The sequence below is a fragment of the Hylobates moloch genome, unplaced genomic scaffold (assembly GCF_009828535.3).
Source record: "Hylobates moloch isolate HMO894 unplaced genomic scaffold, HMol_V3 SCAFFOLD_8, whole genome shotgun sequence".
Classification (NCBI taxonomy): domain Eukaryota; kingdom Metazoa; phylum Chordata; class Mammalia; order Primates; family Hylobatidae; genus Hylobates; species Hylobates moloch.
In genome coordinates, this window is record NW_026652283.1 from 79,165,605 (window position 1) to 79,188,732 (window position 23,128).

The following is a 23,128-nucleotide window of genomic DNA, read 5'->3' on the forward strand; positions in this document are numbered from 1 at the left end:
CGGCTTGAGGAAGTTCTTTCTTCAGGGTTTTCCCGAGCTGGCAGCTGCCTTGCAAATTCAAACTGGATCTTTCCTGCTGCCCTTTCCCCAGCAGCCTAGCCTGGTGCAGGGTCTCTCCTAATGAGGGTTTGGTGCCAAGGCCTGGGCAGCTCCATCCCACTGGGTCCCAGCTGGTTCAGGCCTGCCCAAGGCAGTGGGCAGCTTCCCAGTCCCACCGGGGCCAGGACACCTGGGGCTGTCCTGCTTCCTTGCAGCCCCTGCCTTACCTTGGACTCCCGCCTCTCTTTGCCATTTGGGGCCCCCCACAAACAGGGATTACTAACCCACTTTATTCATAGTGGATTTTACTGTTAATAAAAAGATCATCCCAACAGGGCACAGGATTCCTGGACTTTTGTCCCCAGACTCAGGGCATTGACAAGAGAGTTGACATGGCAGCCTGGGAGCTAGGGGAGGACAGGGGGCCCTTCCTGGGGCTCCCTCAGGGCTCAGCTGCCCCCAGCTCAGACCCTCCCTGAAGCTGCTGGGGATGCACCTCACGTTGCCTCCTTCCGGAGGCCTCTCTCTGTCCCACTTCCTGGGGCCTCATTAATTCCTCCCCACCTCAACCCGTGAGAAAGCAGGTCTGTGCTGAGCCTGGCCCAGGCCCAGAGCTGGGTCTGAGTGTGCCACTGGTTAGTTTGGGAGGCAGGGGGTGGGGTGGGTGGGGGACTTGCCCTGTCCCCACCCTCATCCCAGACAAGGAGATGGGGGCCCTCCATCACCATCCATGTTCTGGCCCCTACCTCACTTTCCAGGAATCCAGGGACCATGGAGACCAAGAATAGAAAACACAGCTGGTCTTACGTATAATATTTATAAAAGAGGGCTGCCAGCCTCCCCACCCTATCCCAGTGTGGCCACTGGGGTCTTTGGCTCCTGGGGGCAGGCCACTCTGGGCCTCGGCCTGTTTCTTCTCCCAGCAGTGGAATGTGAGCTGTGGCCCAGGCTTGTGGCAGGGGGAGTCCCAGCCTCCCCAGGACTGGTGAAGGGACAGGACAGGGGTCTCTTGGGGGTCCCTACACCAGCTCCACCCTCAGCAGACCCTGCTGGCCCCAGCTATGGGGTATGGGAGGGTATCATCCTGTGAAGGGGGATGGGAGAAGAGTATCCAAGGGCCCAAGTGTCTGAAAAGGGCCTAGGGAATAAAAGGGGGGAAAACAAGTGGGCTGGGGGAGATGAGGCCCCAGGGCACAGACCGTGGCCTAGCAGCAGGGTCGGGGGATGGCTGCAGGCCGATCCCAGCTGTATATGTTCCTACAGGCTATGTCACCTCAGGAGGCAGCTGCTGGGCCCCAGTGTATGCATCTGTGCAAGGAGGGAATGAGGGGCTTGGGCGGGATCTAAGGCGACAGCCCTACCCTTCTCCCAGTTCAGGAAGTCCCTACAGCTCTGGAGCCTAGCAGGGTAGTGGCCCAAGGGCCTTGGTCCTGGCTCTTGAACAAAAACCTTCCACAGAGAGGACACGGCGCCTGGCTGAATGGCACAGTGTTAATCGCGTCTTTCTCCTCCCCTGACTGGCCACTGGATGGGAGCAGGGGCTGAAGAGTCTGGGCAGGGCTGCTAGGGTGAGTAGACAGAACAGGATGAGGGTCACCCTAGTGGTTTCCTCCATGCCGGCTGGTCCCTGAGGCCCAGTCAATGATGATGAAGCTCAAGCTCATGGTCATCAGCAAGAAGCCAAGCACAGCAAAACACAGGGCCTGTGGAATCAGAAGTCAGGGTCAGGTCCAAGGTCAGGGCAGTTCCCTTAGCCCCATACCAGCCCACCGGCCTCCAGGCCCCTCGCACCAGGATTTTGGGGGTGGATCTTGCAGGCTCCTTCTCCGTGGGCATGATTCGGAAGTAGAAGATGGCAGGGAAGATGAAGATGAGGCATGGGGCAGATGTGGCACCTGCAAAGAACAAGACATGGCCACTGCTTTTTCATATCCTCCTACTGACTAAGGTTCGGGGGTGGACTCTTCAATGAGATCAAATACTCCTTGTTGAGGGAGTTTCATGTTGAGACCACTGGAGAGCGCTGCCTGTTTCTAGCCCACCAGCCTCTCCCCCTTGTTCTCCATCCATGAGGATAGAAGGCTGGTGATGTCGGTGTCAGAAGAATGTCAGCCAATGAAGCTAGCAATGAGGAAAGGCAAATCAAGAGATGGAGAGAGATGAGGGCTTAAGGGTATTGGGCTCCAGGCTACAACTATACTTGAAGGCTTCTCCGTTATTTGAGCCAGTGGATTCCTTTCTGCTTAATTCATTTCGAGTTGGATTTCGGACATAGAGAACGAAGAGTGCTGTCCGTGATATCTATGATACTCAGCCCCCAGGTCTGTTTGTCAGTCCTGGCAGTTTGTTAGTCCTCTGAGTTGGATCACCCCAAAGACATTTCAGGATTGTCTGCTCTACCAGCTGAGAGCCCCATCTGGAATGAGGCAGTGGATAGAGCACCAAACTTGGAGTCCAGTGATCCTGGGGCTGAATCAAGCCCAAGGCTCCTATTCACCAGCCGTGTGGCCCTGCTCCTCCTTTAATCACTCTGAACTTTAGTTTCCTGACATGTGAAATGTGGACAAGACCCAGTGAGATCCTCTGAGGCGGCCTCTGATCCCTGGGATCCACCCCTGTCCTCCAGCAAGGGGGACTGACTCAGTGGTTCTGAGCCCTGAAAAGGGATTAGAATAGCCTATGGACAAAAGCTCAGATGGAAGGCCAAACTGTGCACATGGCCACTGCACTTAATGTAGGGTGTAAGCTCAGGAATCTGCCAGGATTTGCAGGGTTGAATTCCCCTGGGGCAATACCCTGCTTCCACAGCAGGGCCAGACCCTCACCGATGACCCCAAAGATGCCCAGGATGTTGGGGGCAAAGATGACCAGCAGGTTGATACAAGTGAGCAGGCCAACGGCAATAAGCACGTGCCGCAGCCAGCTGAACTCCTGGTTTGGAAACAGCATCTGCTGGATGGCGCGGCGCACCTGGGGGACAGGTGGGAAGAATCATCAGCCTGTTGGCCCCATCGGCCCCTCCCGCCACTAGTCTGGCCACCTGCCCACCAGCTCACCGGGAACAGAACGATGGGCACTGTGAGCGTGACTGCTGTCAGCACGGCCACGCGCACACACAGGATCAGGACGTCAAACGGGTCCACCTTGCTGTAGGTGTGCAGCAACTCCGACTCCACCCCGTCTGTGGCAGGCAGGGAGGGTGGTCAGTAGGTGGCCCCAGGAAGGAGGTGGGATCTGAGCTGCCTGGGGGACCCCAACACTGTGGGGATTGACATGCAGACTCACCTCCACAGCGTCAAGGCACAGCCAGACACCACACGCCTCGGTATGGAGGGCACCATGGCCACAACCAGCCCCTTCCCCCCAGCCTAGCCTAGGCCTCTGCCCACCGGTGCCACCGTACTGTAGAAGGTGAGGTAGCCGAAGAGGGCAGCCAGGAAGTACATGATGTACATGACAGCGATGGACAGGTTGGAGATGTGCTGCATCTTCTTCTTGGAGGGGCTGTGGGGAAGTGGGGGGGTGGGTGTTGGTGACAAGCTGGGTAACATTGGGAGACCCCCATGTGCCCCAAGCTCTCTCTGGCACCATACTTTCACCATTCAGCAGCTGAGGGAGTCTCCTTCTTGCTCATAATTGCCTCTCATAGCTGCCACGGACATCTTAGATAAAGTGACTTGGCTCCCGTCACTCCCCTCTCCACATTCAGGACCACATCCATTCTCCCCAAACCAGCTCAGGGCAGCCCCACCCCCGCTCCCAGCCACAGACACCTACTCCTTGAGCTCGGTATAGATGGGCAGCACCTCGGGGTGGCAGACGAAGGCGAAGGCCATGATGGGGATGGTGTATGCTGTCTGGGGAAACACGAGGCTGTGTCAAGGCAGTCCGCCACTCTCACTGGGCCCCCGCCCCGCCCTGACCTGTCAGAACCTGTGAGTTGAGCGTGAAGTAGCTGGGAGTGCAGAAGGCTGCAGCCTCAGGTTCGACCTGCAGCTGCTCCTTCTCCTTCACGATCTCCATGTGGCTGAAGTTGCCTGTGGTGTTGTTGAAGTTGGGGGGCAGTGGGCAGGGCACGTGGAACTTTTTGTAGATGACCTGGAGTGGGGAGGGATGAGGGTGTCAGAGCCAGGCTGGGCTGCCTGGGAAATCACCATGAAGCCACATCTAGATCAGGACTGGTGGAGCTGCCTTCTGGCCCAGGCTTCCCAGAGACACCTGCCCCGTCCTGATGACAGGGAACTCCCCCAGGAGACCCGCTGCCCGCTTTCTCAGCCAACATGGAGGGTGACTCACTGCAATTAGGAAGAACACCATGCAGCTAAGAGAGAAGCCGCTGGAGTAGCCCAGGTAGCCTGCAAAGTGGAGGGAGCACTCTGAGACCTGGGGCCCCTCCCATGGTGTATGCCTCCAACATCCCTTCCAAGGCTCTGACCCTTCCACACTCACCAAGCTGCCGCATCAGTGCCAGGGGCAGAATGACGGTGACAGAGACAAGGATTACCAGGTAGTTCCCGTTCATGTACCAGTCCCTGCAGGGACAGGAGTCGGGAGCCAGGGTCAGAATCCATTCAGCCTGGGATGGGGCCCCTGCCTCCCTCTGCCGGAGTCACCAATGGTGCCACTGAGTGACATCTGAAGAATGTTTGTCCACAGCTCTGAGTCTCACTTTCCCCATCTGCAAAATGGGCATGCCCAGCTGGGCGCAGTGGCTCACGCCTGTAATCCCAGCACTTTGGGAGGCTGAGGTGGGTGGATCATCAGGTCAGGAGTTCGAGACCAGCCTGATCAACATGGTGGACTCCCGTCTCTACTAAAAATACAAAAAAAAATTAGCCGGGCATGGTGGCACGCGCCTATAATCTCAGCTACTCAGGAGGCTGAGGCAGGAGAATCACGTGAACCCGGGAGGCAGAGGTTGCAGTGAGCCAAGATTGCGCCACTGTACTCCAGCTTGGGCGACAGAGCGAGACTCCCTCTCACAAAAAAAAAAAAAAAAGGCGGGGGGGGCGTGCCTTCAGTACTGTCCTTCAGGGTGATGTGAGAACTAAGGTTCCAGCCTGGCACACAGCTCATGCTCAGGACCCTCTCTATTGTAGGCACTGCTGTTGCTTTTCTCAGGACACACAGGTCTGGGCCCAGCCTTTGGATGGAGGTGGGTGGGAGGAGGAAGAGGGACCTGGTTCTAGAGGGAGGCGGTATTTTCCACGGGGGTTTCTGGCACTTGCAATAACCTGTGCCCCTTGCGGTTCCTTCTGGCATCTGGGCCTTGCCTCATCCTGCCCCCTCCTCTACCCACCAGGAATGGATATGGGGCACAGGGAAACAAGGGGATAAGGGCCAGGACCGTCCTCAAAGGCAAGCCCCAAGGCCAATTCCTTGGGAAAGGCCCAGGGCCCCAGGGGCAGGATCCTGGCTCTCCCTCTTGTCGGAGCTACTCAGCCTCCCAGCCCCTCTGCTTGCTCGGGCTGGGCTATCAAGAGCAGGGCCTGGCTGTGTCCCCTCTGTTCCACAAAGCACGTTTGATGTCCAGTCAATGCTGGCTAAAGTGATAGGCAACTGGGACACCTGGGCTTAATCTCTTGGTTGGGGGGGGTGGGGGCAACTCCATGGTCAGGAATAGCAGGCGCTTAGAGCTAAGCCTGAGCCTCCCACGCTCACAGGCTGGGTCCCAGGTGAGGAGAGGCCCAGCTTCCTCGGCTGCACCCTGCCCCTAGCCCCACATGCCCCTTCTGTGGGGGGGGGGTCCCCTAGGTGCTTCCCAAATGAGTGTGAACTGAATGCTGGCTCTGCTGGCAACTCTCCCTGCTCCACCAGCTTCTTGTCTGCTTTCTCTTGTATCTCCCACCAGCCCAGCCTGGGCCCCCCACCCTCACCCAGCCCCACCCCACCACACCCCTCCTCACTGCACCGCACCTCTCCCCTCCCCTCCCCTCCCCACCCCAGGGCTCACGAGGTTTTCTCCTCCAGGTTCAGGAAGGTCTGTATGACAAGTGGCAGCTCAGACTTGATGATGTACAGGTAGCTGGACATGGCTGTGGGGAGAGGGGCGGGCAGGCAGGCGCTGAGGTCAGCCCAACCGGCCAGCTTTCGGGGCCGTCCACCTCCCTACAGCCTGCTCCTGCCCACTGCTCTCACCTCCGATGTTCTGGAGCGTGATGGCCAGGGCTGCTGCCAGCTTTCCTGGGGTCCCAAAGGCACGGTAGCCCAGCTGCTCATAGGCACGGATGCCTGTGGGAGCAGGGTCAAGAAGTCAGGAGCTTGCCCCAGTTTACCCACCAGCTCCCACCCATTCCAGGCTGGTGTGAGGCTCACCCACGACCCCTGAGGACTTGAGAAGCAGGTGGATGGAGTAGCTGGAGAGCAAGGCGACAGCCGTCAACAGGAACCTAGGGACATATGGGAAGATGGAAGAAAAAGAGGCCACTGAGGGGCTACCCTGGCTGGCAGAGGGTGAGGGGCTCTGGGAGGCCTGGGGGTGGAGGGTCTGTGACCTGGGTGTCTGGACTCCCAACAGGTATGGATGCAAGCTCAGCAGGCCCCAGGGGTGATGAACACCACCCCGTTTGATCCAGGGTGCGACACACCCCAGAAGGGGTCCTCTGGGTCACGAGTGTCCCTGTGACTGCCCTCTGACCACGTCCTCCTCTCAAGTCCTTGAAACAAACATGTTTTCCATTCTGGCTTCAGGGCAGAGCCCGCAGACAAAGGACACATGTGCCCACACAAGGCCTGGCCGTGGAGCTTGGCCATCACGTGTAAGGTGGCAAAAGGACAGTCTCTGGCCTGTAAGACCAGCCTGTGTTGTGACCTCAGTCAGTTTACTGGGCAGTGAGGTATATTTGTTTGGCTGTGGATGTGTTTTTCAGCCGTGGTTTGTTAGTGTAAGAAGTGCCCACCCACTGCAGCCTGGGTGCTGGGACAGGGAACTGGTGGGTCCTGAGAGGTCATGATTGGTGGCTTGCTTAGGGCGCCTATCTTTAGAAGGTTCTCTGAGGGCACTCACAGGAAAAGGATAATGCCCGTATTGGCCATGGCATAGGCGAGTCCCAGGATGCCGCTGCCCATGATGGCATTGCTGAGGTTGAACACTGACATCCCGAATGATGTCTTCCCCTCGAACTGCAGGCACCAGAATGGGATGGGGAGGGGTGGGAAGAGTCAGCAAGGGACAGGGGCATCACGGCATTCCCCTGACGGTCCCTCAGCCTCCCACTGCTGCCAGAGACCACCTCATTACTGCATCCAAGCTCCCCACAGTGTTCCCCAAAACCCGTTGCTGCCCCGCTCACGTCGGTGAAGTGTGGCTCCTTGCTGGGACTTTTCTGTAGGAAGCTCTTGGCCTCAATACAACTCCGTGTGGGGTCCTCGACCCTGTAGGCACAGGTCAGGTGGGTGGCTCAGCTCCAGCCCTTTGCTCTGTATCCCTGCCCTGCCCTATCTTGAGCCACCACTGGGTCCCTCTTGTACTCACCTCTGGTTGCCTGCCATGGGGGTGATGACTGGGAGCAGCCCCTCTGAGTGTTTGCCATTGGGCACCAGCTCCACCATCTCTGTCTGCAAAGGCGCCTCCATAGCTCAGGGCACACCACCAGGAGCACTGGTCTCACACCAACAGTCAGATGTCTGTAGAGCAGCGGGTCCCTCTGGTTAGACCTGTTACTTGGGCCTACGGCCCAGCTTCCTACCTGAGGCCTGCAGCCATAGCACACCTCCCAGATGGTCACTCGGGGCATACCCTCACACACAGCTCTGCCTGCTGCCTCCCTGGGATCTGCTGTTGGGGGAATCCAGCTCAGACACCTGAGTTCCTAGGACGTTCTGATGGGACACCCTAGCCAGTACATAATGCACTTCTTACACGTACACCCGTCCAGGCAAGCCCTTAGGGTCTCGGTTTCACCATCTGTGAAGTGAGGGTCATCTGGATGACCCGAGTTCAGAGCCCAGTGGCACCAGCATCCCCAGATGCTCAGTCCCAGGCCCCCAGACTTCACTCTGGGTATGTACCCAGGACAGACTTCCCCTCCTTGACATCAGTACTGGGAGATGGTTTCCTGCACTGGCCCTGTGTCCAGGGGCCTCCTGCCCAACCTAGAATGGCACTGCCCGACGGCTGGAGGCCTTGGGAGAGGGTGAGGGCTGTGGGCCCTGTTCCCAGCCGCCCGGCGGGCACTGCTGGCAGCCAGAACAAAGAGCCCTCTGTGGGCTGAGAGCTGGCGCTGGGAACGGCAGGCGCAGAGACTGTCCCCCCTCCCCGGAGCCAGGATGCCTGAGGCGGTGCTGGGTGGCTGGACACCTGGCCCTTCCCGCCTGGCTGCAGCAAAGGGCCCTCAGGGGGCCTTCCAGGAAACGGGTGCTCCAGGGCTGCTTCTTTGTGCCACACACGCCTCACCCTCCACACAGTCCTGGCCTCAGGGCCATGTTTTTTTCCAAGCCTCTCCTCCACTGCCAGGCAGGGAACCCCCAACCCTCAGGGGCCCGCCGTCCAGGAGTGGACCCTCTGAACAGACCCCCATTTCCTAGGGCCCCAGGCCAGGAGGTCAGGCCCTTGGCTGGCTGTAGAGGAGCCTGGGTCACTAGATCAGTCTCCCTTCTCTGCTCTCAGGGCTTGGCCCTGCTGGGCCTCAAAGGAACCAGCTCTCCTTCCTCCACCACCCCTGCCCACTGCCCAGACAACTCACTGGCCCCTCTCCCATCACTGGGTCCAGGAATTGCCTACCTCATACCCAGAGGTGGCTGGGCATAGTGCCCCCAGGTTCTGTAAGGACACCCTGAAGGCCAGCCTGGCCAGCAGGAGAGCTGAGGCCAGAGTGGAGACCAGTGAGGGGGGCAGCGCTGCCAGGCAGGACAGCCAGAGCCTCGTCCTGAAGCCATGGTGCCCTCTCTGATGGAGAACCCTGAATTCTGCCCTGAACCCCCCATCCCCACTCCGGCCCCTGATGGTCTCAGGTCTGCCCTTGAATCTGGAGCACTGGGGAACTCAAAGGTAGCACTCAGGGCTAGGGGTGAACAAGAGAGGCTGGCCTCAGGCCTCAGGCCTGGTGCCCCCGGAGGCAGCAGAGGTCACAGCAGCCTCTGGCCTCTCTGGTCAGAGGACTCCCTCCCTGCACTGCCCCAGGCAGCCCCAGGCCAGAGTTCAGATTCTGGCACCTGGACCCTGGAGACCCCACACATGGCAAACTTGCATCCCTCAAACCTGCCTCTCCTTCTGATGCCAGCATTTTACCTCCTCTCCTCCCAGCCCCACCTACTCAGGACTATAACAATGTCAGCATCTCTTCTTGAGCCCTCTCCCCTGACCCCAGAGTTGCCTGGGTCCGCCTGTCCTCATGCCCTTGCCCTAAGCCTTGCCATCAGCATCCCTCCAAGTGTCCCACCTGGGTATGGAGGTGCTGGTGCTGGCGTCCAGAGCTACTCCAGGGTCCCCCCTGCACTCAGCCCTCTCTCGGCCCCCTGCACTCAGCCCTCTCTCGGCCCCCTGCCCTGGGCAGGCTGGGACAGGCCCTCAGAGTGTGCTGAGCTGGCAGTCTGGACAAAACACCCTTCTCTGCCCTAATATCCTTCCATAGCAGCCAGGCACTGCCTCCAGGGAGACCACAGTCTGTGGCATGGGCCGTGGGAGGTGTCTGAGGTCTGAGCTCCAGGTTCCCCATCCCCCCTGCAGTAGCTGGGCCTAGACCTTTGGGGCCTGGTGGCTATTACTCAATCATGACCAGTCATTGCTGGGTCTTGGGCTGGCCCGAGATCCCAGAAAGGATTTAGAATATCTCTCCTCAAGTGACCTCTAGCCTGGAAGAGACAAATCCCCCCAAATAGCACCCTCATCACCACCCTATAGCTCCTGCTGCAACTGGGTGTGAGCCACATAGTGCTGGGTCTCAAAAAAGAGGACGGGGGTGCCGGGCGCAGTGGCTCACGCCTGTAATACCAGCACTTTGGGAGGCCGAGGCGAGCAGGATCATCTGAGGTCAGGAGTTTGAGACTAGCCTGACCAACATGGAAAAACCCCATCTCTACTAAAAATACAAAATTAGCCGGGCATGGTGGCGCATGCCTGTAATCCCAGCTACGCGGGAGGCTGAGGCAGGAGAATTGCTTGAAGCCAGGAGGCAGAGGTTGCAGTGAGCTGAGATTGTGCCATTGCACTCCAGCCCAGGCAACAAGAGCCAAACTCCATCTAAAAAAAAAAAAAAAAAAAAAAAAGTGGATGGGGAGCATCAAGGAAGACTTCCTGGAGGAGGTGGCGAAGCCAGTCCTAAAATTCTAGTAGGCACCCTGGGGTGTCAAACAGGAAAGAGTGTACCAGGCAGAGAGCACAGCATAGGCAGAGGCCCTGAGGTGCAGTACAAGGCAGGCTGTGAGCATTGAAGCAAGGTTCTGTGGCGACAGACAGATCTGATAGAGCAATAAAGGCCAGGTCTAGGAGTCTGGACTTTGGTCCAGGACAGGGAGGAGGGCTTGGGGCTGGGGGCCAGGGTGAGGATTAGCACTGGCCTGGCATGGAGCCCCCAGCCATTCCCTGAGGCTGCCAGCCCATTTTTGACAGCTCCTACCCCTCAGGCCTGTGGCCTCCCAGGCTCCTTTGTATCCGGGAATTGGGGTAAACTCAGGGAAGGGCTCCTGCATAAGAAAGGCTCCCAGCAGAGCCTGATCCCCTGTGGTGAAAGCCCAGGGTAGACCCTCTAGGGCTGGGCTTGGCCCTGCCTCACTGTGTGGCCAGGGGCAGGGTACTCCCCAGCTCAGGACCTCAGTGTATCCCCGTCCTCTAGGGGTCCCGTGAGGCTTGGTCAAAGCTGGGGATGAGTGAGGAGCCTCCCCAAAGGCTTCATCCCCAGGACAGGCCATGGGTGCCCAGAGAGTGGCCAGGAGCTAGGATGGGGAGATCACAGTGTCCTTGGGCAGGTCATCAGAATGGCATCTGTCATGGATGTAGTGTGAACCCGGGCAGTAAATCAATGGCCCAGGCCATTGCCCTGGGACCTGTTTGTTTTCCCGGGAGATAAGGGCCAGGAGGGGCCAGGAGCCACAGGGATGGCGCAGCAGGTAACGCCCGCCCACGCGAACATCACCCAGTGAGAATTCATCAGGCACACCTCGGCAGGTGTTGAGTTTGGCTAATTAAAGATTTTGAGCCCCAGGAATCCAGGCCACTTCAGGGCGGCTGATGCAAGCGGCTACAGGAAGCACAGCTCTCTGCCCAGGGATCAAGGTCCTTGGAGTCCCCAGGACTCTGAGCCTTGCTTTCCTTCCCCATGCTCAGGAACATTAGTGGGTCTGAGTCTGCAGTAGTGAGCTGGTGACAGGGAGGCCTTCACACTCTTTTTACCTTGGTGGCCACTTGCACCAGTGGAGGCACAGACCCTCTGGAGCTTATTGCGAAGGCCCAAGCTTCCTGACCTCTGCCAAGATCTCAGGAGAGAGACAGCTGGCCTGGCTTGAGGGTCCATCGTGATTATCCCTGGGGGTTCAGGGGTGACGGCTGCCCCCAGTTCCAGCTCAGCTCATTTTTACCACTCCCCTCCTTGGCTGAGACAGGGTGCCCCCCTCCTAAGTCTGGTACCCATCTGGACAGCTACCCCTCTGTCCACCTGCTCCTCCAGGCTTCAGAGGGAAGATGCCCCCTACTAGGACAAGGTGTTAGTAATGGGGGAAACCAGATCCAATGGAGACATTTGGACTGTATGTTCTCAAGGCACAGCCACAGGAATTGGTGGTAGCTGATTGCTGGGGTCAGGGGTCTAGGGACAAAGCAGGTGGGAGGAGGGTGTTAGAACAGGGAAAAGACACCTCTTACCCTCCTCTAGACCCATATTTCCACGTCCTCCTCATCAACAACACAACAATGCAAGTGGCCAGTGTGTGGCCAACACTGGGCTAATACTGAAGAAGTGACATGCAGGCGGGGGCATATCCAGGGAAAGGCAGATGGCCCAGAGAACTGAACTACTGGCCATGTTAATCCTCAACCCCCAGCTCCCTGGCCTTGGGATCTAGGGTCTGTGGCTCTGTGTTCTGGGCATCCGGAGGTGTCTAGGAGGATCTGAGAGACCCAGCTGGGGCCGGAAGGTAGACTTTCCTGTGGCCGGGTACATTTTCTTTTTTTTTTTTTTTTTTTTTTTTTTGAGACGGACTCTTGCTCTGTCACCCAGGCTGGAGTGCAGTGGCGTGATCTCGGCTCACTGCAACCTCCGCCTCCTGGGTTCACACCATTCTCCTGCCTCAGCCTCCCTAGTAGCTCGGACTACAGGCGCCTGCCACCACGCCTGGCTAATTTTTTGTATTTTTTAGTAGAGACGGGGTTTCACCATGTTAGCCAGGATGGTCTCGATCTCCTGACCTCGTGATCCACCCGCCTTGGCCTCCCAAAGTGCTGGGATTACAGGCTTGAGCTACTGTGCCCGGCCATGGCTGGGTACATTTTCTAACAGATGCTTGTAGCTGGGCCTAACCTTAGGCACCTCAGCCTCCCTTCCCAACCAGCCCTGGACCCTCCTTGCTCAGGCTGCCACCCATAGAGGTTGCAGCCAGAAGCTCTTGGTTCACGAGTGGGCTAGAGCAACAGCAGTCCCCACCTCCCCCATTGCCAGCCTGCTGAGAAGGACGTGCAGCCGGAGGCCCAGCTGAGGCAAAGGACAGGACATCACGTGACTGTGGCCCCCCAGGGGCAGGGGAGACCCTGCGCCAGCCAGCCCATTCTCCTCCCTGCTGACCCGGAATCCCCTGGAGGCGGCCAAATATTTAGACAGCCGGACTTCTGGCCCCAAAGAAAGCTGAAGCACAGGCCTCGGGCAGTTCAGGACTCATCAGAGGGTCCGATGGGGGGCTAAAGTCAAGGTCGGCCTGGAGGAGGGGCGACATCCAACATCAGGAAGAAAAGGCAGAGGGAGGGAAGAGATAGACAGGGACAGAGCAGGGAGAGAAAACACAGAGTCAGTAGCTCCATGAGTCTATGCACACTGATCCATACAGAGAGACAGACAGACAGAGATGCAGAGGCCCAGGGTGACAGGGAAATGCAGTTGCACACAGAGGGACACAGACAGAAAAACACACAGACAAAAATCACATGCAGATAGCGGACAGACATTTAGACAGAGAGACAGAGAGAGACAGAAACAACCAGGGAGGTGAGAAACAGAGTGAGCACCCAGTCAGAGACAGCCAAATGGAGGAAGAGACAGACAACGAGACAGCAAGAGACAGCTATAAGGCCGGGCATGGTGGCTCACGCCTGTAATCCCAGCACTTTGGGAGGCTAAGGCGGGCAGATCACCTGAGCCCAGGAGTTCGAGACCAGCCTGGCCAACATGGTGAAACCCCGTCTCTACCAAAAATACAAAAATTATCCAGGCGTGGTGGCAGGTGCCTGTAATCCCAGCTACTTGGGAGGCTGAGGCAGGAGAATTGCTTGAACCTGGGAGGCAGAGGCTGCAGTGAACCAAGATCACGCCGCTGCACTCCAGCCTGGGTAAGAGAGCGAGACCCTATCTCAAAAAAAAAAAAAAGAAAAAAGAGAAAGCTGAAGAAAAAGAGAGCGCCAGAAAGAGTGAGAAGGGGAGAGGGAGCCAGGGGGCCCAGGTGAGGGGGCAGTAGGCCCAATGGGCACTGCCAAGATGGCCAGGCGGAACCCTGGAGGACCCCACAAAAAGGCTGCTGCTGCACCTCCAGGTCCCCACAGAGCAGGTTATGCCACTACCAACCAGGTGCTATAACACCCAGAGGGTAGGGCTGAGCCCACTAGGGCCACAAGGCCAGGCCCAACTGGAAAGCTCAGAGATCCCTGGTCCAGCACCCAGGACTTGTCTACCTGAGCAATGGAAAATACATGTGGAGATGATGGTCAGTCGGACTGACCCCCATTCTCAGCAGCCATGCACGTGTGCAGACGTGCTGGCTGAGAGGCTGTGTACAGGACGTGGCCCGCAGAGCGGAAATTCAAAACCAAGCCACCCCAGGCCACTGGCCGGAAAGCCCCTCCTGCCCAGCAGCTGGTCCTTCCCTTTGGCCCCCAGAAGCCCCGCCTGGTCCTCTAGAGCCCCACCCTGTTCTCCTATGTCTGTCCTACCACCCAGAGTCAAAGGCCTACCCTTCACCCACTAGACAAGAGTGTACACCGGCATACAGTAGGTGCTCAGCAAATGTTAAATGAATGGAATGGCCGGGTGCAGTGGCTTAGACTTGTAATTCCAGCACTTTGGGAGGCCAAGGCAGGCAGACTGCTTGAGCTCAGGAGTCTGAGACCAGTCTGGGCAACATGATGAAACCCTGTCTCTACCAAAAATACAAAAAAAAAATTATCCAGGCTTGGTGTTGCACACCTGCGGTCCTGGCTACTCAGAAGGCTGAGGTGGGAGAATTGCTTGGGCCTGGGAGGTGGCGGTTGCAGTGAGGAGAGATTGTGCCACTGCACTCCAGCTTGGGCAACAGAGTGATACCCCATCTCAAAAAATGAAAAAAAATAAAAAAAATAAATGAATGGAATGCATTTGAGGCCCTCGGCAAGCCCTCTTACCTGCTCCAAGTGAGGCCTGGCCCCTGGCCATGTCTACACTAGAACATCCTCCCACTGGGTCCCAATTCTGCTATAGCATAGACTGCACATTCCACCTCAGCTTTCTGTTCACAGAGATGCCAAAACTACACCTCTCTGGTGGCCCACCCCGAACCACTCCCCTCCAAATATGTTTCCCTCTCAAACTGGATGCTTGTCCTCACACCCAGCCCGGACTTCCAGGGTGTGTCCAGTTCAGCTTAAAATCCTTCCCTGACTCAACCCAGAGACCATGAACCACCCAGCCAGTCTTGTTGTGCCTCAGTTTCTCTATTTGTCCAGGGCTTCAAGGCTACTTGCTAGGGCAGTGGCACAAGGCACAAGGACAGGAGCAACAAGTTGTCAGGATCTGGCAACCTGGAGCCCTGGACTGGTATGGGGACCATTTGTGACATGGGCCAAAAGAACCAGCACACAACAAGGAGTGGCTTGAGAGGCCAGCGAAGACATGGGTCCCATGGGCCCAGGCAGAACAAAATTCTGAGATACAGACTCCTACCCTCCCTAGAGATTCAGCCCCCTGCTCCCAATGTCAAGAAATCAGATTCCGATTTCTGGTTTCAGTCATTCCAGCCCTCTCAGAGATGTGCCAGGCTTGGCCTCTTCCAGTCCTCATCCCTCGGGTCAGTGATGCTTCTTGCAGGAAGGGTACTGTGGCTGTGCCGAATTTCCCCCATTCAAAATGGAACCATCCTTGGGTCTCTTTAGCTTTCTGTCCCCCAGACTGAGAGCCCCCAGGGATTTGCTTCCTTTCCAGAAGGAAATGAGCCCCATCCCAGACCTTTTACAGAACAGGAAGGGGTGAAAGGTCCAAGGGCCTTTTCCAGGGGCAGCTCTGTGGCCGGAGTCGGTCATGGAAGAAAGGACAGGGTTGGCAGGCTGAAGGAAGGATGGGCATGAGTGGGGATGTCCTCCATGGTGTTTCTCAGGGCTCAAGAGCCTTTGACTTAGCCTTTCTCAGAACTGTCTGAGAGCCCATACCTGGACTCGGGACTCAGGTCCCTGTGGGGGAAAAAGGGCGGGTCCCCGCCGATCCCGCCCCTGGCCTCCCCCTGCCCGGGTGTAAACAAACGCACACATTTGCTGTGGCCAATCGAAGGGGCCAACCGGGCGGGGGCGGGCTCTTGCAAACCAAGTCTTGGTTCCTTCTCTCCGTGCGCTGCGCGGGCTCTGACTTACACCCTACCCAGCGCCAGGTGGGGAGGAGCTCGCACGGCACCCCGGCCTCAGGTCAGGGAGCCACTCGCGCCCTGCGCCCGCTGTGCCCGCTGGCTCCTCTGCAAATGGCACCGGCTCTGGGACCAGCATGTACCCCGCGGCCCCTCAGGCGGCCCGGCCCGATCTGCCCTCAAGGCCTTGTCCAGAGCAGCCGGGATAAATATACCCGGATTCCCATCGTGCCAGCCGGGCTGCTCTGCCTGTCAGGCGCCCGTCGGGGCAGCGCTCCAGGGACTGCTTCAGGCCCCTCTTGGGTCCTCCCCTCTGGCCCTCTCCAGCCTGCCCCATGGGTCCAGTGGTCCCAGCCCCGGGTGCCGCCGACCTCCTGCTGTACCTCCCAGTCCCGCCGAGAGGCCCCAAGGCGACGACGTGTCCCTCCCGGTACCCCCAGGGCCCTGCTTAAGCTCGGCGCTGAGTCCCGACTGGCAGGTCCCCAAGACCAGCGCCTGGAGCGCGCGGGGCTTTGGCTCGCCGGAGGCTGGGGCGCCTGCCCGGGTCAGGACGGGAGAGGAGAGCTGCCCAGAGCCCGGCTATGGACAGGAGGGTGGACAGTAGGGCTCGGCCCACCCGATTCCCCTGTGCGGGTGGATGAACTCCCGAAGCGGTACCTGGCCTCGCGGTAGGGCACGCGCGGCGCTCCGCTCGGGCCGGTGCGGTTCGCTCTGCTCCCGGCTGAACTCAGGGCTGCAACAGCGACAACAGCGACGGGGGATGAAGGGCGCCCGGCCCCGCCCCCGGCCCGCCCCCCGCCCGCCAATCCCTGGCGGCCCGCAGGAGGAGGGGCTGGTCCGGGGAATGGCGGGGGCCGGGGCAGGCCGGGAGCAAAGGGGCGGCCTGAGCGTTAGTTAGGGAGCCCCTAGGTGGGAGAGCAGAGCTGCCGGAGGGGCTCCGTTGAGTCTTGTGGGGGGTATGCTTCAGTCCAAAGCAGATTCTCTCTGAGGTCTGTGGGTGTCACCTTAACCCCTGAAATGCTCTGCCCACACCCCCCAAAGCCAGAAGAGGAGCTTCAGCCAAGAGGACTGGCAATGCATAGCGTCAGTGAGGGATGCTTGAATGGGGGACTTTCAGGCGACACTCAGGCAACAAAATACCTCTTCTACCTGCCTCCCCCTTCCCAACCAGGGGTGGGGTGGGGGCGAGGGTGGGAGGGCTTCTTGTATCAATTCTGTCTCCACCCCAGATATTCAGAGGAGGCTGAGGCTGGAACAGAGAGGGCAGGGGCAGTGAGGTCAGGCAAGGAGTAAGGCTTGGCTTGCTTGAGCCTCGCCTGGGGCCCCCCGACCATGACCCTCATCCTTATTTAGAAGGTGTAGGAGACAGCTGTCAGCCTGTCCACAAGAAGGGGGCTGGGACTTGGTGCCCTGGGGACAGATAGGGGTTTTAGGATGGCCCCGTTCTTGGCTGGGGGCTCCTTATCCCACCCCTGCCTGCTTTCCACTCAGGGCCTTGGTGCTCAGAGGCGGGTGGTGGGTGTTAAGGTCCCAGGTTCCACCAGTAGGAAGCTGGGGGAGATGCTGACCTTCGGGGTGAACTGGGGGGGTTCTCAGAACAGCTGTGCCCCTTGCTTCTCAGCCACTGGCTCTGATCCGATTAATCTCATGGCCTCTGCTGTTCCTATTCAAGCTGGTCTTCTCTGTGTCATGCCTGCCCTGCTTCCCAGTGCGGGGGGGAATGCCCTCAGAGGACATACCCAACCCTCCCCTGCCCTGGGCTGGGAGTCAGGACTCCAGGATTCTCTCCTGCTGACTCACAGAACCACCACAGCCAAGCCCTGGCGTACCTCAGTTTCCCTCTGTCACATGGAAATGGCTATCTTTTCTCCTGAGGGGAATGGGTGGAGGGGAAGCTGTGAGACCGGGCAGGGGACTCAGCTCTGGCTGGCAGGGCTAGAGAGAAAGGCATTGGGATGGTGGCAACCCCTGAAAACCTCAAGCCACTCGAACTTCTGCCTTGCTGGTGGCTGGAAAATGGGAAAGGGCAGCCTTTCCCTCCTGGTCTGGGGCTGATATCATCCTTAGATCAGAGCTCACTTTGACCCCCACCCTCCAAAAGGGCATGGTTCTGCCATGGGACAGCCATATAGAAGAGGCGCTGACGAGGGTCTCAGGCCTGCCTCCCACCTCTCAACCTCCCACTTGCAGACACCCTGAATGCTCACAGGAGCTATCTGCAAAGGGCTGGTAGCTCCCACTGGCAGTTCCTGAGGGGCCAGGGCTGGCTCAAGGTCACCTGGGATATGAGTGTTGGGGTCCTCAATCTAGATTGGAGGAAGCAGGGGCTGGCTAGGCTAGGCTGCTGTGGGAGGCCCAGAGGAGGGTATGACGTGGGGTCCCTGGGTCAGACCAGTTGTGGCCTGGCTGGGGGAGGGGCTGACTGTTTGTTGTTGCTAGGCCTGGGCCCCAGCCAGGGCAAACACAGCTCGGAGGCCTTTCCCGCCACCTGCCGAATCTCCCAGCCCAGCCTGTGGTGACCGGACAGCTGGACAGCTAGGATGTGGCTATGAGAGCTGCCGGTCACCTTCTTCCAGAGGCTGGAGGAAATGTCCATCCAAGCAACCACAGGGTTGCAGGCGGCCCGTGGGATGGAGGATGGGGTAAGCTTTATCCCAGGCTTCAGCCCAGCCTCCGCCTCCACTGCCCCATCTCTGAAAACTTAAACCCAGGCCTGAAAGACTGCCAGACCCGTGCAGCAGAGCTCAGGGCTCCAGGACTGCTCAGATCCTCCTTCCAGGGCCCCAATAGCCCTTGGCTCTCTTTCTTTCTTTCTAGTCATGAACTCTCAGCCTCTAGCTAGACCGCCTCTTCTCACCATGCCACCACCTCTGCTAACGTGCTGTCCACACAGTGCCCCAAGACCATCTCCAACAGCAATGCCCCATCTTCGCCTCCAACCCAGCCCTTCCAGAGCCCAGTATCTGTGTCCCCTGACTCCTCAGACCCCCTGCAGCTCCTGCCCCCACACCTGGCTGGCCTCCCTCATATCCCCCCACCTGCTCCCAGCAAGCCACTTCACCTCCCCCGGGCCTGGCTGGCCACGCTGTACATGTTCCTGCTGTTAGCAGAACTTGCTAGCTTTCATGCTCCTGTGCCTCTGCCCTCGTGCTTCCCAGGGCTGAAGGTTCCCTACCCTGTTCCACCTCCTTGGCAGACTCCTACTTGTCCTTCATCACCCTCATAGATCACCTCTGAGAACCCTGCCTGAGTCACTGTGAAGAGCCAGCTAGTCCGACACTTACTGCTCTTGCTGCTCTTGTCACCCCACCCACACAGCCCCAGCCCTAGTGTCTCCAAGCGCTGTCTCCAGGTGGTCTAGATGGGAAAGTGCCTGCGAGGTTGGAGGGCGCAAATCAAGGAGAGCCTGAAGGCAAAGCAGCCCACAGACTTGCTCTGCCAAGGGGAAGAAAGGCACAAGCCAGGGTGGGGAGGGGAAGGGCACTGTGGATGGAGAAAGGAGCTCTGCCAGAGGGAAAGGAGCCTGGACGTCTGGCTAGCCCTGGTGGGCGGAGGCCCTGCACGCTCCTTCTGGGCTCATGATCGGGGGTTTGAGATCCTCAGGAGAAGGTGGTTCTCACCCCCACACCTCAGGGTCTATTACCACACCCCAGCTGCTGACTATACCCTGCTCAGTTTGGTGCCTGGGAGGCTCCTCTTTGGGCATGAACAGGGCTTTAGTGTCACAACACAGAGTGTAGAAGTATGGAGGGGACCCATAGGCAACCCTCTTATCCAGCCTTTCCCCGGCCTGGGCCCCCAGAGCTGGTGACCTCGTGGCTAAGGCCTGGCCCCCACAGCCCTGACATGCCTGCCCTCTCTCTCCTGCGATCTGGCCCCCAGCTTCTCTGGCCACTGAAGCGGCTTAATGAGCCCTGGTCACATGGACTATGCTACTGCCTGTGGGGAGGGCCCAAACCCCTAGTGGCTACCCGGCCAGGCCCTGACGTCAGTGGCATTAACCATCCACCAGGCTTGTCTAATCTCTGGTCAGTGGCCGGGCCAGGTTAGTCCCACCAGAGCCAGAGCTGAAGGCTGTGGGGGCCCTCAGGGGCACCTTGAGGTTGTAGGTCAGGCAGGGATGGTGGTGGCTAGAGGTGCCCACAGTAAATGCCCCCCACCTACAGGACTGGGGTGTGGCCACTGTGCTGACTCTGGGCCAGTGCTCTCTGATCCTCTGCCCTGGACTGTGAATCAGGCATCAGGCACCCACTGATCCTGCTCCTTAGGGTGTAATTACACTGCTGTGGTGAGCAGGGCTAAGCAGGTTTCAGGCTGGGAGACTCAGGGCCCCTCCACACTTGCTGGCCATGGACAGGGCAGTTTGAGGCCAGGCAGCGTCCCCAACTCAAAGGATCCAGCAGTACCAACCCCGAATCCCAGACCCCAGGGTCAGAAGCATACGTGGGGCGGGACCCCCTGGAGGGCAGGGTCCAGCCCCTGTATGTTGTTGGGGCTCTTCTGTCCCTTGCCCAGGAAGGCCGGGGAGCGCATTACCTTTCTGCCAAGACAAGGTGGCTATGCAGAAGGCCCCACTAAGTCACCTCGCCTGACAGCTTCCTCCCTCTCAAGCCTAACACTTCCAGCTCCTCAAGGCCTCCTATTCCATGCCCACTACCTCCCTCTGTCACTACCCGCATCCCACCTCACTCTAGCAAACTGTTTGGGGAGCAGGTCTTTAGTAGAGATGAGCAGCCCCGGCTCAGCCAGGCCAACAGCACCCAGCAGGGGTCTTGCACCAATGGCTAGATCCCCCCCATGCCCAGGCTTCTGAACAGCACCAATATCACTGCCCACATGTACACTGGGCTCCCAACCCCATCCAGTGTTCTTCCTGTGCTCAGGCCTGGGTGCCCTCATGCTCCCCTTTCCAGCTTCCGACAGGCTCACAGCTCCCCACCACCTGGACATTGAGGATGCTGCCTACACTTAGCTTTCTGCCCAGCACTGAGTATCAGTTGGCCTCCTGGGCATCTCCCCCAAGCACTACAGGTCCTGCAAATTCAGCCCATCCAACACCCCTCCACAATACGGGCTTAGTGGGGGCGTTGCCTGTGCTTGGTCAACCGCTCGGACCCCAACCCCTGTCACTGAGCCCCTCGCCTTGTAGCCCTTGGTTTTGTCAGATAACGGAGACATAACCTATGCCTCATGGGGACCTGAGCCACACTCCTCTCCTCCTCCACACTCACACTGGTTCCAGGAAAAATATGTGACCCTATATACACGTTTTAATGAAAAAAAATATATATATTTTTTCCTTTCTTTTTTTTTTTTTTTTTTGAGACGGAGTCTTGCTCTGTCGCCCAGGCTGGAGTGCAGTGGCATGATCTTGGCTAACTGCAAGCTCCGCCTCCCAGGTTCATGCCATTCTCCTGCCTCAGCCTCCCGAGTAGCTGGGACCACAGGCGCCTGCCACCACGCCTGGCTAATGTTTTGTATTTTTGGTAGAGACGGGGTTTCACTGTGTTAGCCAGGATGGTCTCGATCTCCTGACCTTGTGATCCGCCCGCCTCGGCCTCCCAAAGTGCTGGGATTACAGGCGTGAGCCACCGCACCCGGCCAAAAATATATATATTTTTTGAGACAGAGTCTCCCTCTGTTGCCCAGGCTGGAGTGCAGTGGCACAATCTCACTGCAACCTCTGCCTCTTGGCTCCAGCAATTCTCCTGCCTCAGCCTCCCTAGTAGCTGGGACTACAGGCATGTGCCACCACGCCCAGCTAATTTTTGTGTTTTCAGTAGAGATGGGGTTTCACCATGTTGGCCAGGCTGGTCTCGAGACCTCAGGTGATTCTTCCCCCTCTGCCTCCCAAAATGCTGGGATTACAGCCATGAGCCACCACGCCCAGCCTTAATGAAAACTTAATAATTATTTTTTCAAGAAGCAGATTTTGAAAATAGTATTGGTTATTTTTGTCTCCATTAAACCCAGGAAAATAGAATTATAAGAAATTCTGGCCAGGCACAGTGGCTCACGCCTGCAATCTCAGCACTTTGGGAAGTGAGGTGAGCAGATCACCTGAGGTCGGGAGTTCAAGACTAGCCTGACTAACATGAAAAAACCCCGTCTCTACTAAAAATACAAAATTAGCCGGGCGTGGTGGCGCATGCCTGTAATCCCAGCTACTTGGGAGCCCGAGGTAGGAGAATTGCTTGAACCCAGGAGGCGGAAGTTGTGGTGCGCCAAGATCGCACCATTGCACTCCAGCCTGGCCAACAAGAGTGAAACTCCATTTCAAAAAAAAAAAAAAAAAAAATTCTGTTTAAGTTATAAATAAAATATTTAAGCTTAAAATAATGTGAGTTTTAACATACCTACTTTTTCAAGTTTTTTCAACTATTTAATGTTCTGGAAAAAAATTAACCATTAAAAATACATAAAACGAGTTTAAAAGGCAACCCACAGAGTGGGAAAAAAATTTGCGAATCCTATCTCTGATAAGGAATTATTCTCCAGAATATATAGAGAACTTCTAAGACTCAACAACAACATTAAAATAACTCAATTCAAAAATGGGCAAAGGACTTGAACAGGCATTTCTCCAAAGAAGATATACAGATGGCCAATAAGCACAGGAAAAGATTCTCAACATCACTAAGCAGTGGGAAAATGCAAATCAAAACTACCAAGAGGGCCGGGCGCGGTGGCTCAAGCCTGTAATCCCAGCACTTTGGGAGGCCGAGGTGGGCGGATCACAAGGTCAGGAGATCGAGACCATCCTGGCTAACATGGTGAAACCCCGTCTCTACTAAAAATACAAAAAATTAGCCAGGCGTGGTGGCGGGCGCCTGTAGTCCCAGCTACGTGCGAGGCTGAGGCAGGAGAATGGCGTGAACCCGGGAGGCGGAGCTTGCAGTGAGCCGAGAGCGTGCCACTGCACTCCAGCCTGGGCAACAGAGCAAGACTCCATCTCAAAAAAAAAAAAAAAAAAAAAACTACCAAGAAATACTACTATTAAAAAAGAAAAATAGGCCGGGTGCGGTGGCTCATGCCTGTAATCCCAGCACTTTGGGAGACCAAGGCGGGCAGATCACTTGAGGTTGGGAGTTTGAGACCAGCCTGACCAACATGGAGAAACCCCGTCTCTACCAAAAATACAAACTTAGCCAGATGTGGTGGCGCATGCCTGTAATCCCAGCTACTTGGGAGGCTGAGGCAGGGGAATCGCTTGAACCCAGGAGGTGGAGGTTGCAGTGAGCTGAGATTGCACCATTGCACTCCAGCCTGGGCAACAAGAATGAAACTCCATCTCAAAATAAATAAATAAATAAATAATTGGCCAGGCGTGCTGGCGTGCAGCAGTAGTCCCAGCTATTCGGGAGGC

General features: G+C 57.6%; 1 protein-coding gene across 1 annotated transcript; it reads right to left on the minus strand.

Annotated features, from left to right (window-relative positions):
* Positions 1–327: 327 nt before the first annotated feature.
* On the minus strand, positions 328–16,505 carry SLC38A3 (solute carrier family 38 member 3). The gene is made up of 16 exons (XM_032161535.2): positions 16,420–16,505; positions 7,514–7,665; positions 7,332–7,413; positions 7,046–7,161; positions 6,355–6,428; positions 6,178–6,270; positions 5,993–6,074; positions 4,489–4,571; positions 4,336–4,394; positions 3,973–4,137; positions 3,817–3,896; positions 3,443–3,543; positions 3,096–3,220; positions 2,865–3,009; positions 1,831–1,934; positions 328–1,742 (listed from the first exon to the last, which is right to left on the minus strand). Exons 2-16 carry the CDS (start codon positions 7,612–7,614, stop codon positions 1,638–1,640), a joined length of 1,515 nt encoding a protein of 504 aa, XP_032017426.1. The 5' UTR covers positions 7,615–7,665; positions 16,420–16,505; the 3' UTR covers positions 328–1,637.
* Positions 16,506–23,128: the final 6,623 nt, after the last annotated feature.